At 43.7% G+C, this 14,669-nt stretch overlaps 1 protein-coding gene across 2 annotated transcripts in view; it reads right to left on the bottom strand.

The window, feature by feature from the left end:
- The window catches only part of LOC139577349 (phosphatidate cytidylyltransferase 1-like), a 101,199-nt gene that overhangs the window by 35,522 nt on the left and 51,008 nt on the right, over window positions 1-14,669 (bottom strand). For both annotated transcript variants that reach the window (XM_071404401.1, XM_071404402.1), the window contains exons 6-8: window positions 8,317-8,375; window positions 3,678-3,760; window positions 606-693 (exon numbers count right to left, since the gene is read on the bottom strand). In XM_071404401.1, coding sequence (XP_071260502.1) covers window positions 606-693; window positions 3,678-3,760; window positions 8,317-8,375 — 230 coding nt within the window. The remainder of the gene's footprint in view (window positions 1-605; window positions 694-3,677; window positions 3,761-8,316; window positions 8,376-14,669) is intronic.

The raw sequence follows: 14,669 nt of genomic DNA, 5'->3' as shown, positions 1-14,669 counted from the left end.
CAGGAACCGGGATTCGTCAGACCAGGAAATGTTTTTCCACTCCTTTAATTGTCCAGTGTTGGTGATGGCGTGTCCACTGGAGCCGCTTCTTCTCGTCTTTAGCTGATTGGACGGGAACCCCGGTGTGGTCGTCTGCTGCCATAGCCAATCAGTGACAAGGACCGACGAGTTGTGCGTTCCGAGATGCCGTTATTCACCCGTTAGCTTGCACGATTCTTGCCATTCTCCTTCGACCTCTCTCATCAACGAGCTGTTTTCACCCACAGGACTGCCGCTGACTGGATGTTTTTGTGTTTGTCGCAACGTTCTCGGTATAAACCCTAGACACTGTCGAGCGCGAAAAGCCCAGGAGGCCGTTCGTTTCTGAGATAATGGAACCCCGCACGCCTGGCACCGACGATCATACCTCAGTCGCTTAGGTCAGTCGTTTTGCCAATTCTAACGTTCAATAGATCAGTAACTGAATGCCTTGATGCCCGTCTGTCTGCTTTATATAGCCACGTGACTCACTGTCTGTAGGAGCGATCCATTTTGGTGAACGGGGTGCTGTACCTAATAAACTGGCCACCGAGTGTATAATATAATAGAATATACAGTAACTGTACCTTAATGAGTGGTGTTCTGCCAAAGAAGAAACCAAACAGGTAGGCCATGATGTCATTGCAGATCACTATGGAGACAGGGACTAGGAACCTGGAAAACAACGTAAAAACAACGTTAAAACACACGTCAACTCCAACCTAACAGAAAAACAACGTTAAAACACACGTCAACTCAACCCTAACAGAAAAACAACGTTAAAACACACGTGAACTCCAACCTAACAGAAAAACAACGTTAAAACACACGTCAACTCCAACCTAACAGAAAAACAACGTTAAAACACACGTCAACTCAACCCTAACAGAAAAACAACGTTAAAACACACGTCAACTCAACCCTAACAGAAAAACAACGTTAAAACACACGTCAACTCCAACCTAACAGAAAAACAACATTCAAACACACGTCAACTCCAACCTAACAGAAAAATAACGTTAAAAGACACGTCAACTCCAACCTAACAGATAAACAACGTTAAAACACACGTCAACTCCAACCTAACAGAAAAACAACGTTAAAACACACGTCAACTCCAACCTAACAGAAAAACAACGTTAAAACACACGTCAACTCAACCCTAACAGAAAAACAACGTTAAAACACACGTCAACTCAACCCTAACAGAAAAACAACGTTAAAACACACGTCAACTCCAACCTAACAGAAAAACAACGTTAAAACACACGTCAACTCCAACCTAACAGAAAAACAACGTTAAAACACACGTCAACTCCAACCTAACAGAAAAACAACGTTAAAACACACGTCAACTCAACCCTAACAGAAAAACAACGTTAAAACACACGTCAACTCAACCCTAACAGAAAAACAACGTTAAAACACACGTCAACTCAACCCTAACAGAAAAACAACGTTAAAACACACGTCAACTCAACCCTAACAGAAAAACAACGTTAAAACACACGTCAACTCCAACCCTAACAGAAAAACAACGTTAAAATACACGTCAACTCCAACCTAACAGAAAAACAACGTTAAAACACACGTCAACTCCAACCTAACAGAAAAACAACGTTAAAACACACGTCAACTCCAACCTAACAGAAAAACAACGTTAAAACACACGTCAACTCCAACCTAACAGAAAAACAACGTTAAAACACACGTCAACTCAACCCTAACAGAAAAACAACGTTAAAACACACGTCAACTCCAACCCTAACAGAAAAACAACGTTAAAACACACGTCAACTCCAACCCTAACAGAAAAACAACGTTAAAACACACGTCAACTCCAACCTAACAGAAAAACAACGTTAAAACACACGTCAACTCCAACCTAACAGAAAAACAACATTAAAACACACGTCAACTCAACCCTAACAGAAAAACAATGTTAAAACACACGTCAACTCAATCCTAACAGAAAAACAACGTTAAAACACACGTCAACTCCAACCTAACAGAAAAACAACGTTAAAACACACGTCAACTCCAACCTAACAGATAAACAATGTTAAAACACACGTCAACTCCAACCTAACAGAAAAACAACGTTAAAACACACGTCAACTCCAACCTAACAGAAAAACAACGTTAAAACACACGTCAACTCCAACCCTAACAGAAAAACAACGTTAAAACACACGTCAACTCCAACCTAACAGAAAAACAACGTTAAAACACACGTCAACTCCAACCTAACAGAAAAACAACGTTAAAACACACGTCAACTCCAACCTAACAGAAAAACAACGTTAAAACACACGTCAACTCCAACCTAACAGAAAAACAACATTAAAACACACGTCAACTCCAACCTAACAGAAAAACAACGTTAAAACACACGTCAACTCCAACCTAACAGAAAAACAACGTTAAAACACACGTCAACTCCAACCTAACAGAAAAACAACGTTAAAACACATGTCAACTCCAACCTAACAGAAAAACAACGTTAAAACACATGTCAACTCCAACCTAACAGAAAAACAACGTTAAAACACACGTCAACTCCAACCTAACAGATAAACAACGTTAAAACACACGTCAACTCCAACCTAACATTACCTTTACATTTGACCAACGAGCATCTTTACCGTTTACAGATATTGTTTTACAAAATACAGTTTGAATACAGAGCCTCTGTATTTGGGCTAAGGGCTGACTACCATAGGGCTGAGGGCTGACTACCATAGGGCTGAGGGCTGACTACCATAGGGCTGAGGGCTGACTACCATAGGGCTGAGGCCTGACTACCATAGGGCTGAGGCCTGACTACCATAGGGCTGAGGGCTGACTACCATAGGGCTGAGGGCTGACTACCATAGGGCTAAGGGCTGACTACCATAGGGCTGACTACCATAGGGCTGAGGGCTGACTACCATAGGGCTGACTACCATAGGGCTGAGGGCTGACTACCATAGGGCTGACTACCATAGGTCTGAGGGCTGACTACCATAGGGCTGAGGGCTGACTACCATAGGGCTGACTACCATAGGGCTGAGGGCTGACTACCATAGGGCTGACTACCATAGGGCTGAGGGCTGACTACCATAGGGCTGACTACCATAGGGCTGAGGGCTGACTACCATAGGGCTGACTACCATAGGGCTGACTACCATAGGGCTGAGGGCTGCACTACCATAGGGCTGACTACCATAGGGCTAGACTACCATAGGGCTGACTACCATAGGGCTGAGGGCCGACTGCCATAGGGCTGAGGGGTGTCCAACCATAGGGCTGGCTACCGTAGGGCTGACTACCATAGGGCTGACTACCATAGGGCTGACTACCATAGGGCCTTGGAGGGCTCTCTACCATGTTGGCTGAACCCTACCATACAGCTCCCTACCTATAGGGCTGAGGGCTGACTACCATTCAGGGCTCCCTACCTATAGGGCTGAGGGCTGACTACCATAGGGCTGCCTACCATAGGGCTGAGGGCTGACTACCATAGGGCTGACTACCATAGGGCTGACTACCATAGGGCTGACTACCATAGGGCTGACTACCATAGGGCTGACTACTACAGTATCAGTGAAGAGGAGAGAAAGGACAGGTTTTTCAGGGACAGGTTTCTGGGCGTGTTGTGTTTGCTGTTTGTCTCTTACCAGATCATTCCTTCAAACAGGTTCTGGATGACTAAGTGAGACTGAGTCACCACTATCAGTAGGGTCACATGGGTCCACGCAAACTGCAGGGGCAAACCACACACACACAGTTAGCCATGGGGAATGTAGCTTGACCACTCACAATAACAATGTTGGTAGGTAGAATGCAGAGATAGGCAGACAGGCTATAGATATAGAAATACAGAGTCTAGATGGGCAAGCAACAGATATAGAAATACAGCATCTAGATGGGCAGGCAACAGATATAGAAATACAGCATCTAGATGGGCAGGCAACAGATATAGAAATACAGTATCTAGATAGGCATGCAATATAGAAATACAACATCTAGACAGGCAGGCAATAGATATAGAAATACAGTATCTAGATGGGCAGGAAACAGATAGAAATACAGTATCTAGATAGGCAGGCAACAGATATAGAAATACAGTATCTAGATAGGCAGGCAACAGATATAGAAATACAGTATCTAGATCAGCAAGGCTGAGTCACTCCACACCATCCACTGAGAGATGTTTTTTTTTTTTTTACACAGCACACTAGTGTGTGTGTGTGTGTGTGTGTGTGTGTGTCATGCTGGCTAGTCTGAAACGTCATCCCATGTAGTACACCTACTGTCTCATCCAGAGAGAGACAGAGAGTTGTCAAATGTATTTATCATTTCACTATGCAGTGCTCTACTTTTTACTCAAAGCTCAGAAACAGTGGTGCAGTAGGGTTTCATTTGAGCCGTAGTCTGCGAGGATGTATGCTGTATAGTAGGGTTCCCCAATAGGAGGGAGCTGTATAGTAGGGTTCCCCAATAGGAGGGAGCTGTATAGTAGGGTTCCCCAATAGGAGGGAGCTGTATAGTAGGGTTCCCCAATAGGAGGGAGCTGTATAGTAGGGTTCCCCAATAGGAGGGAGCTGTATAGTAGGGTTCCCCAATAGGAGGGAGCTGAATAGTAGGGTTCCCCAATAGGGGTTGCTGTATAGTAGGGTTCCCCAATAGGAGGGAGCTGTATAGTAGGGTTCCCCAATAGGAGGGAGCTGTATAGTAGGGTTCCCCAATAGGAGGGAGCTGTATAGTAGGGTTCCCCAATAGGAGGGAGCTGTATAGTAGGGTTCCCCAATAGGAGGGAGCTGTATAGTAGGGTTCCCCAATAGGAGGGAGCTGTATAGTAGGGTTCCCCAATAGGAGGGAGCTGTATAGTAGGGTTCCCCAATAGGAGGGAGCTGAATAGTAGTGTTCCCCAATAGGAGGGAGCTGTATAGTAGGGTTCCCCAATAGGAGGGAGCTGTATAGTAGGGTTCCCCAATAGGAGGGAGCTGTATAGTAGGGTTCCCCAATAGGAGGGAGCTGTATAGTAGGGTTCCCCAATAGGAGGGAGCTGAATAGTAGGGTTCCCCAATAGGAGGGAGCTGTATAGTAGGGTTCCCCAATAGGAGGGAGCTGTATAGTAGGGTTCCCCAATAGGAGGGAGCTGTATAGTAGGGTTCCCCAATAGGAGGGAGCTGTATAGTAGGGTTCCCCAATAGGAGGGAGCTGTATAGTAGGGTTCCCCAATAGGAGGGAGCTGTATAGTAGGGTTCCCCAATAGGAGGGAGCTGTATAGTAGGGTTCCCCAATAGGAGGGAGCTGAATAGTAGGGTTCCCCAATAGGAGGGAGCTGTATAGTAGGGTTCCCCAATAGGAGGGGGCTGTATAGTAGGGTTCCCCAATAGGAGGGAGCTGTATAGTAGGGTTCCCCAATAGGAGGGAGCTGTATAGTAGGGTTCCCCAATAGGAGGGAGCTGAATAGTAGGGTTCCCCAATAGGAGGGAGCTGTATAGTAGGGTTCCCCAATAGGAGGGAGCTGTATAGTAGGGTTCCCCAATAGGAGGGAGCTGTATAGTAGGGTTCCCCAATAGGAGGGAGCTGTATAGTAGGGTTCCCCAATAGGAGGGAGCTGTATAGTAGGGTTCCCCAATAGGAGGGAGCTGTATAGTAGGGTTCCCCAATAGGAGGGAGCTGTATAGTAGGGTTCCCCAATAGGAGGGAGCTGTATAGTAGGGTTCCCCAATAGGAGGGAGCTGTATAGTAGGGTTCCCCAATAGGAGGCAGCTGAATAGTAGGGTTCCCCAATAGGAGGGAGCTGTATAGTAGGGTTCCCCAATAGGACGGAGCTGTATAGTAGGGTTCCCCAATAGGAGGGAGCTGTATAGTAGGGTTCCCCAATAGGAGGGAGCTGAATAGTAGGGTTCCCCAATAGGAGGGAGCTGTATAGTAGGGTTCCCCAATAGGAGGGAGCTGTATAGTAGGGTTCCCCAATAGGAGGGAGCTGTATAGTAGGGTTCCCCAATAGGAGGGAGCTGTATAGTAGGGTTCCCCAATAGGAGGGAGCTGAATAGTAGGGTTCCCCAATAGGAGGCAGCTGTATAGTAGGGTTCCCCAATAGGAGGGAGCTGTATAGTAGGGTTCGCCAATAGGACAGAGCTGTATAGTAGGGTTCCCCCAATAGGAGGTAGCTGAATAGTAGGGTTCCCCAATAGGAGGGAGCTGAATAGTAGGGTTCCCCCAATAGGAGGGAGCTGAATAGTAGGGTTCCCCCAATAGGAGGGAGCTGAATAGTAGGGTTCCCCAATAGGAGGGAGCTGTATAGTAGGGTTCCCCAACAGGAGAGAGTTCTCCAAGGTTTTTGGGCAAAATATATATACAGTATACATACAGTACCAGTCAAAAGGTTGGACACCCCTACTCATTCCAGGGTTTTTATTTATTTGTACTATTTTCTACATTGTAGAATAATAGTGAAGACATCAACACTATGAAATAACACATATGGAATCATGTAGTAACCAAAAACAGTATTAAACAAATCTAAAGATATTTGATATTCTTCAAAGTAGCCACCCTTTGCCTTGATGACAGCTTTGCACACTCTTGGCATTCTTTCAACCAGCTTCATGAGGAATGCTTTTCCAACAGAGTTCCCACATATGCTGAGCACTTATTGGCTGCTTTTCCTTCACTCTGCGGCCCAACTCATCCCAAACCATCTCAATTGGGATGAGGTCTGGTGACTGGAGACCGGGTCATCTGATGCAGCACTCCATCAATTCTCCTTCTTAGTCAAATAGCCCTTATACAGCCTGGAGGTGTGTTGGGTCATTGTCCTGTTGAAAAATGAATTATAGTCCCACTAAGTGCAAACCAGATGGGATGGCGTATCACTGCAGAATGTTGTGGTAGCCATGCTGGTTAAGTGTGCCTTGAATTCTAAATAAATCACAGACAGTGTCACCAGCAAAGCACCCTCACACCATCACACCACCTCCTCCGTGCTTCACGGTGGGAACCACACATGCAGAGATCATCCGTTCACCTACTCTGTGTCTCAAAGACACGGCGGTTGGAACAAAAAATCAAAAATTTGGACTCATCAGACCAAAGGACAGATTTCCACCAGTCTAATGTCCATTGCTCGTGTTTCTTGGCCCAAGCAAGTCTCTTTTTTCTTTTTCTTATTGGTGTCCTTTAGTAGTGGTTTCTTTACAGCAATTCGACCATAAAGGCCTGATTCAACTCAACAGTTGATGTTGAGATGTGTCTGTTACTTGAACTCCGTGAAGGACTTATTTGGTCTGCAATCTGAGGTGCAGTTAACTCTAATGAACTTATCCTCTGCAGCAGAGGTAACTCTGGGTCTTCCTTTCCTGTGTCGGTCCTCATGAGAGCCAGTTCCATCATAGCGCTTGATGGTTTTTGCGACTGCACTTGAAGAAACTTTTAAAGTTCTTGAAATGTTCCGGATTGACTGACCTTTATGTCTTAAAGTAATGATGGACTGATGTTTCTCTTTGCTTATTTGAGCTGTTCTTACCATAATATGGATTTGGTCTTTTACCAAATAGGGCTATCTTCTGTATACCACCCCTACCTTGTCACAACACAACTGATTGGCTCAAACGCATTAAGGAAAGAAATTCTACAAATTAACTTTTAACTCGACACCCCTGTTAATTGAAATGCATTCCAGGTGACTACCTCACAGAGCTGGTTGAGAGAATGCCAAGAGTGTGCAAAGCTGTCATCAAGGCAAAGGGTGGCTACTTTGAAGAATCTCAAATATAAAATATATTTTGATTTGTTTAATACCTTTTTGGTTACTACATGATTCCATATGTGTTATTTAATAGTGTTGATGTCTTCACTATTATTCTACAATGTAGAAAATAGTAAAAAATAAAGATAAACGCTGGAATGAGGAAGTGTGTCCAAACGTTTGACTGGTACTGTAGATATTTATTTTATTATTTTCGTTGTTGGATATTAATTTTTTTTTAAATCACCAGGAAATCAGCTCAAATTGATTTTAATTTCGGAAATCTGTTCCAACCATAAAGAGGTGATCGTATCCCAAATGTAATCAAAGTTTGAAATGATTCTGTTTTTCTTTTTGTCAAAATACTATATATCTCCGTCTGGTGATTCTTGCTGTCAATTTGTAGAAATTATTTATAACCCTGTTCAAGGCCCCCTGACCATCCGTGGCTGAATGTAGTTGGGGAACCCTGCTGTATGTATAGTATGGCATGCAGAGTACCAGGATGACAGAGGTTAGTCACTGGTATCCAGGGTTACTTGACTCATACACACCATATAAAACTGTAGACGGTAATGCTTCTTCACTAAACTCAGAACAAACATGCAGAAACCTGTGAAAAATCAAATAACATGCAGTCAGTTTCTCTGCAAAGGATGGAGGGAAAGAACAACATCCTCATCATCATCATCATCATTCCATCCCCCCCCCCTTTAATCTGTTGCATTGGGGTATCAATAGGGATGTGCATCTTTCGAGACGATTTGATATACGTATACATTACCATACAGGAACTACAGGTTTAGATTTGATATATGTATACATGGACATTACCATATAGGAACTACAGGTTTAGATTTGATATACGTATACATGGACATTACCATACAGGAACTACAGGTTTAGATTTGATATATGTATACATGGACATTACCATACAGGAACTACAGGTTTAGATTTGATATACATGGACATTACCATACAGGAACTACAGGTTTAGATTTGAAAACGATTCAGTGAGTCAATGAGAATCCAAATGTTGCATAGAAACACATTCCTTTTCAAGTTCAAATCAGCTGCTGACGGGTTGGATCTGGCTGAGCTGACGGGTGTGTGTGTGTGCGTGTGTGTGAGCTGACGTGTGTGTGTGAGCTGACGTGTGTGTGTGTGTGTGTGTGTGTGTGTGTGTGTGTGTGTGTGTGTGTGTGTGTGTGTGTGTGTGAGAGAGTGTGTGTGTGTGTGAGAGAATGATGTACACTGCGTGCACAATAATTAGGCAAGTGAGTATTCTGATCTTATCATTATTTCTATGCACATGTTCCAACTCCAAACCATATGGACTTGAACGCTTATTGGATGTAATAATTTCCAGGTGATATGTATTGTATTTGTGTAATGAGGGAGGGTGTGGTGAAAGTCAATAACACCTTATATCAAAAGGTGTGCATAATTAAGAGGCAGCTTCATTACCTCAAGTAAAATGGGCCAAAAAATGAAATTTAACGAACACTAAAAAGTAAAAAATTGTAAAATGCCTTTCAGACCGGATGTAACACTCTTGAAATAGCTCAACTATTGGAGGCGTGACCACCGGACAATCAAACGTTTTGTTGCGAAAAGTCAACTGGGGGGCCGAATAGTCAACTGGAGGGCCGCAAAAAACAACGCAAGGCGAAGAAAAGGAGCAAAATGAACTCCAAAAGACTTGAGAAGAATTAACCGTCAAGCTGCCAGGAACCCATTATCCTCCAGTACCACCATATTCCAGAACTGTTACCTACCTGGAGTGTCCAGAAGTACAAGGTATCAAAAGCTCAGAGACATGGCCAAGGTCAAAAAGGCTGAAACATGACAACCACTGAAGAAGATTCTCAGGTTGAAACGTCAAGATTGAAAAAAAATTCCAGGTATTTCTTTGCCCAAAGGTTTTAATGGACAGATGAAATGAGAAGGACTTTTGATGGACCAGATGGATGGATCAGTCACGGACACAGGGGTACCACTTCGAGTCAGGCACCAGCGAGGTCAAGGAGGGGTACTGGTACGGGCTGATATCATTAAGGATGAGGTAGTTGGACCTTTTCGGGTTGAAGACGGACTGAAACTCAACTCCCGAACCTACTGCCAGTTTCTGGAACATTCTTTCTTCAATCAGTGGTACGGGAAGAAGTCCTCAGCATTCAAGAAGGCCATGATCGTTACCCAGGACAATGCTCCATCACATCCAAGTACTCCACCTCTTGGCTAGCCAGCAAGGGCCTCAAAGATGCCTGAATAATGACCTGGCCCCCTTTCTCACCTGACTTAAATCCTATTGGGAACTTGTGTGCCCTTCTCAAACGTGAGATTTGCAGTGAGGAAAGACAATACACCTCTTTGAACAGCCTTTGGGAGGCTGTGGTTGCTGCCTCAGCGAAAGGGGATCGTGAACAGATAAAGAAACAGACTTCATGGATGGATGGATCATGGTAGCTATTTAAAAGAAGGGTGGCTATACCGGTCACTGAATATTTTTGAAAAAGGACGAAAATTGTTATTCAATTGTCATTTTGTGTAATTTATTTGTTACACTTACTCTAAAAATTGAGAATAAACAAGTGAGATGGGAGAAATTAATGTTGGGGGTATTTAGTTGCCTAATAATTGCGCATACTTATATATATCCCCTGAGAAAGCCACAACTCACTTTTCCTTTGTTAAACATTAAAGTTTGAGGTTCAATAACATTTTGGATTGACTGAGAGCATTGTGTTTGTATTCCTCAGGATTAATGTTATTGTTGAACAATTTGCCTAATAACTGTGCACTCAGCGTATATCTATGGTGTAGGTACCTGATCTGAGACAAAAGGGAGATACCACCCCACTATCAGATTAGAGCCATGAAGGAGACTACCACCCCACTATCAGATTAGAGCCATAAAGGAGACTACCACCCCACTATCAGATTAGAGCCATGAAGGAGACTAGGCATCTACCACCCCACTACCAGATTAGAGCCATAAAGGAGACTACCACCCCACTATCAGATTAGAGCCTTAAAGGAGACTACCACCCCACTATCAGATTAGAGACATAAAGGAGACTACCACCCCACTACCAGATTAGAGACATAAAGGAGACTACCACCCCACTACCAGATTAGAGACATAAAGGAGACTACCACCCCACTACCAGATTAGAGCCATAAAGGAGACTACCACCCCACTATCAGATTAGAGACATAAAGGAGACTACCACCCCACTACCAGATTAGAGCCATAAAGGAGACTACCACCCCACTACCAGATTAGAGCCATAAAGGAGACTACCACCCCACTACCAGATTAGAGACATAAAGGAGACTACCACCCCACTATCAGATTAGAGACATAAAGGAGACTACCACCCCACTACCAGATTAGAGACATAAAGGAGACTACCACCCCACTACCAGATTAGAGACATAAAGGAGACTACCACCCCACTACCAGATTAGAGCCATAAAGGAGACTACCACCCCACTACCAGATTAGAGCCATAAAGGAGACTACCACCCCACTACCAGATTAGAGACATAAAGGAGACTACCACCCCACTATCAGATTAGAGACAAAGGAGACTACCACCCCACTACCAGATTAGAGACAAAGGAGACTACCACCCCACTACCAGATTAGAGACATAAAGGAGACTACCACCCCACTATCAGATTAGAGACAAAGTAGACTACCACCCCACTATCAGATTAGAGACATAAAGGAGACTACCACCCCACTATCAGATTAGAGACATAAAGGAGACTACCACCCCACTATCAGATTAGCTCGCCATTCATTTCTAAATAATGATCTTGTTGTGAGTTTATTTTACTGTAATAATTCATACAAATTAGCTAAAGTTAAGGAAGTTGTCAGCTATATGGTCATTATTTGAACTGACCAGCCAGTCATCTTAACGTTAGCTAGCCAGCCATCTTAACGTTAGCTAGCCAGCCATCTTACCGTTAGCTAGCCAGCCAGTCATCTTACCGTTAGCTAGCCAGCCAGTCATCTTACCGTTAGCTAGCCAGCCAGTCATCTTACCGTTAGCTAGCCAGCCAGTCATCTTACCGTTAGCTAGCCAGCCAGTCATCTTACCGTTAGCTAGCCAGCCAGTCATCTTACCGTTAGCTAGCCAGCCAGTCATCTTACCGTTAGCTAGCCAGCCAGTCATCTTACCGTTAGCTAGCCAGCCAGTCATCTTACCGTTAGCTAGCCAGCCAGTCATCTTACCGTTAGCTAGCCAGCCAGTCATCTTACCGTTAGCTAGCCAGCCAGTCATCTTAACGTTAGCTAGCCAGCCAGTCATCTTAACGTTAGCTAGCCAGCCAGTCATCTTACCGTTAGCTAGCCAGCCAGTCATCTTACCGTTAGCTAGCCAGCCAGTCATCTTAACGTTAGCTAGCCAGCCAGTCATCTTAACGTTAGCTAGCCAGCCAGTCATCTTAACGTTAGCTAGCCAGCCAGTCATCTTAACGTTAGCTAGCCAGCCAGTCATCTTAACGTTAGCTAGCCAGCCAGTCATCTTAACGTTAGCTAGCCAGCCAGTCATCTTAACGTTAGCTAGCCAGCCAGTCATCTTAACGTTAGCTAGCCAGCCAGTCATCTTAACGTTAGCTAGCCAGCCAGTCATCTTAACGTTAGCTAGCCAGCCAGTCATCTTAACGTTAGCTAGCCAGCCAGTCATCTTAACGTTAGCTAGCCAGCCAGTCATCTTAACGTTAGCTAGCCAGCCAGTCATCTTAACGTTAGCTAGCCAGCCAGTCATCTTAACGTTAGCTAGCCAGTTATCTTAACGTTAGCTAGCTAGCTAACAAGCTAGAAATTAACCATAGTTTAGAAAGTTGCTTTTAGTTGCCTGGTTTGCTAGATTGACATATACTAAATACATTTTTAAATGGATGGGTTTATTGGTGTTAAAATCAAATCAAATTGTATTTGTCACACGTGCCAAATACAACAGGTGTAGGTAGACCTTAGCTTGAAATGCTTACTTACAAGCCCTTAAGCCCTTAACCAACAATGCAGTTTTAAGAAAATAGAGTTACGAAAATATTTACGAAATAAACTAAAGTAAATAAATAAATAATTTAAAAAAATACCTTCTGCTAACTGGATCCTGGACTTCCTGCCTATTCTGGACCACCAGGCTGCTGATGTCATGCAGCGTTGTCATAACAACAAGTTTGATGTCGGACGACAATAGAATGTTCATGATGTCACTGCGACAACTGTCTACAGACATGTCAATAGACGTAGTATAAACCAGTCTTTAAGTCTTGATGTCTTTGGTTGTTTACTACACTACTCACTCTGTTTAGCACATGGCCGCACATGTGAATCCTTAAAGAGATGGGTGGGGCTAAAGGTTTAAGAGGGTGTGAACGATGCTGAACGGGTGTAAACAAAGTAGAGCTCTCCAGTAGGTACCAAAACATTCAAGGGCAATTTTCTCAAAAGTGGGGTTACAAATTTATCAACTTTCAAAGCAGAATTATTTTCCCATTGTTCCTAAACTGTAGTGTATGATATACCATTTTCTATCTCTGACTCTACTTCTATCTCATGTAAAAAATAAAATAAAAAACTATTTCAAATGTTGCTACATCGAGCCGGTCGGTCACATTTGTGCTGAATGTGTCGATTAAAACCCTCGTTGTGTGTCGGGTTTCGCCACATAAAGCAAGCAGCCGATATGAGATCCCCCTTAGGAAGAAGTTGTGTATTGAGTCGCCGGGCAGATTTAGTCTGTTCAGCAGAGCTGTGGATTTTACCTGGCTGTGACAGACACAGAAAGACAGTCAAACTCCTGCCAGGGTCAGGTCAAAAGACACTGCAGGGCCTGCAGGGCCTATTCACAAAGGCTGTGTTTACATTGGCAGCCCAAATCAGATCTATTGGCAGATTTTTCAGGGAATGTGCAAACAGCAAAAACCAGATGGGAATCTGATCTTCAAGGCTAGCAGGAAGCTGGAGGGAGAAAGGAAATGTTGTCATGTATTCACCTAACTAGCTAACAAACCAATAAGGTGAGGAAGGGGGAAACTGACGATAGTGGTCTGTTTCTGAATGGTTATAATGTAAGTGCTCTTTGGCCCCAGTCCATAGGCATCTGAGAAACATACTTTATAGCCCTGTTAGTTAATCACCAACTGCAGTGTGTAGGGACTTAGTCAGTCTAGTAGTCAATGTTTCATGTCGGCCTTGTCTTTACAATAAAACTACCAGCAAACAGGGGACGTCCTTAGGACGTCCAGGGGACCGTGACACAACCTCCCGATGTTCTGCGACTAATGTTTGTTTTCAGGGTAAGTAGCTAGCCCAGAGGTTTGCAAGCATTTTTTGGTCTGTGACCACATTTTGATACAAAACAAATGTAGTGTAATCAACAGCCAATGATAACATTTTTTTAGAAATTGGGACGATGACGGGCTGGGCAGTGCTTTTGACGGTATTTCAATCTGAAGACAGTATGGTTTGAAGTGACTGAAATGCATCAGAAAGGTGTTGGGAAGTTCACCAGATGTTGTTGAGAAAATAAAAGATCAGCATCAATATCGGATTTATTTCCTGGTCTTGTCCACTGGGTTCTTGTGGACATAGTAGAGAGAAACAGTGATTTATTTCCTGGTCTTGTCCACTGGGTTCTTGTGGACATAGTAGAGAGAAACAGAATACTTTCCATGACAGACTGACCAGGTGAAGTCATGATCCCTTATTGATGTCACCTAAATCAACTTAAAATTAGTGTAGATGAAGGGGAGGAGACATGTTAAAGAAGGATTTTTAAGCCTTGAGACAATTGAGACATGGATTGTGTATGTGTGTCATTCAGAGGGTGAACGGGCAAGAACAGAATATTTAAATGTCTTTGAACAGGGGTGTGGT

This window comes from Salvelinus alpinus, chromosome 5, assembly GCF_045679555.1.
Source record: "Salvelinus alpinus chromosome 5, SLU_Salpinus.1, whole genome shotgun sequence".
NCBI classification, from domain to species: domain Eukaryota; kingdom Metazoa; phylum Chordata; class Actinopteri; order Salmoniformes; family Salmonidae; genus Salvelinus; species Salvelinus alpinus.
Note: the sequence above shows the minus strand (reverse complement) of the source record. Positions and strands in the feature narration are given on the sequence as shown.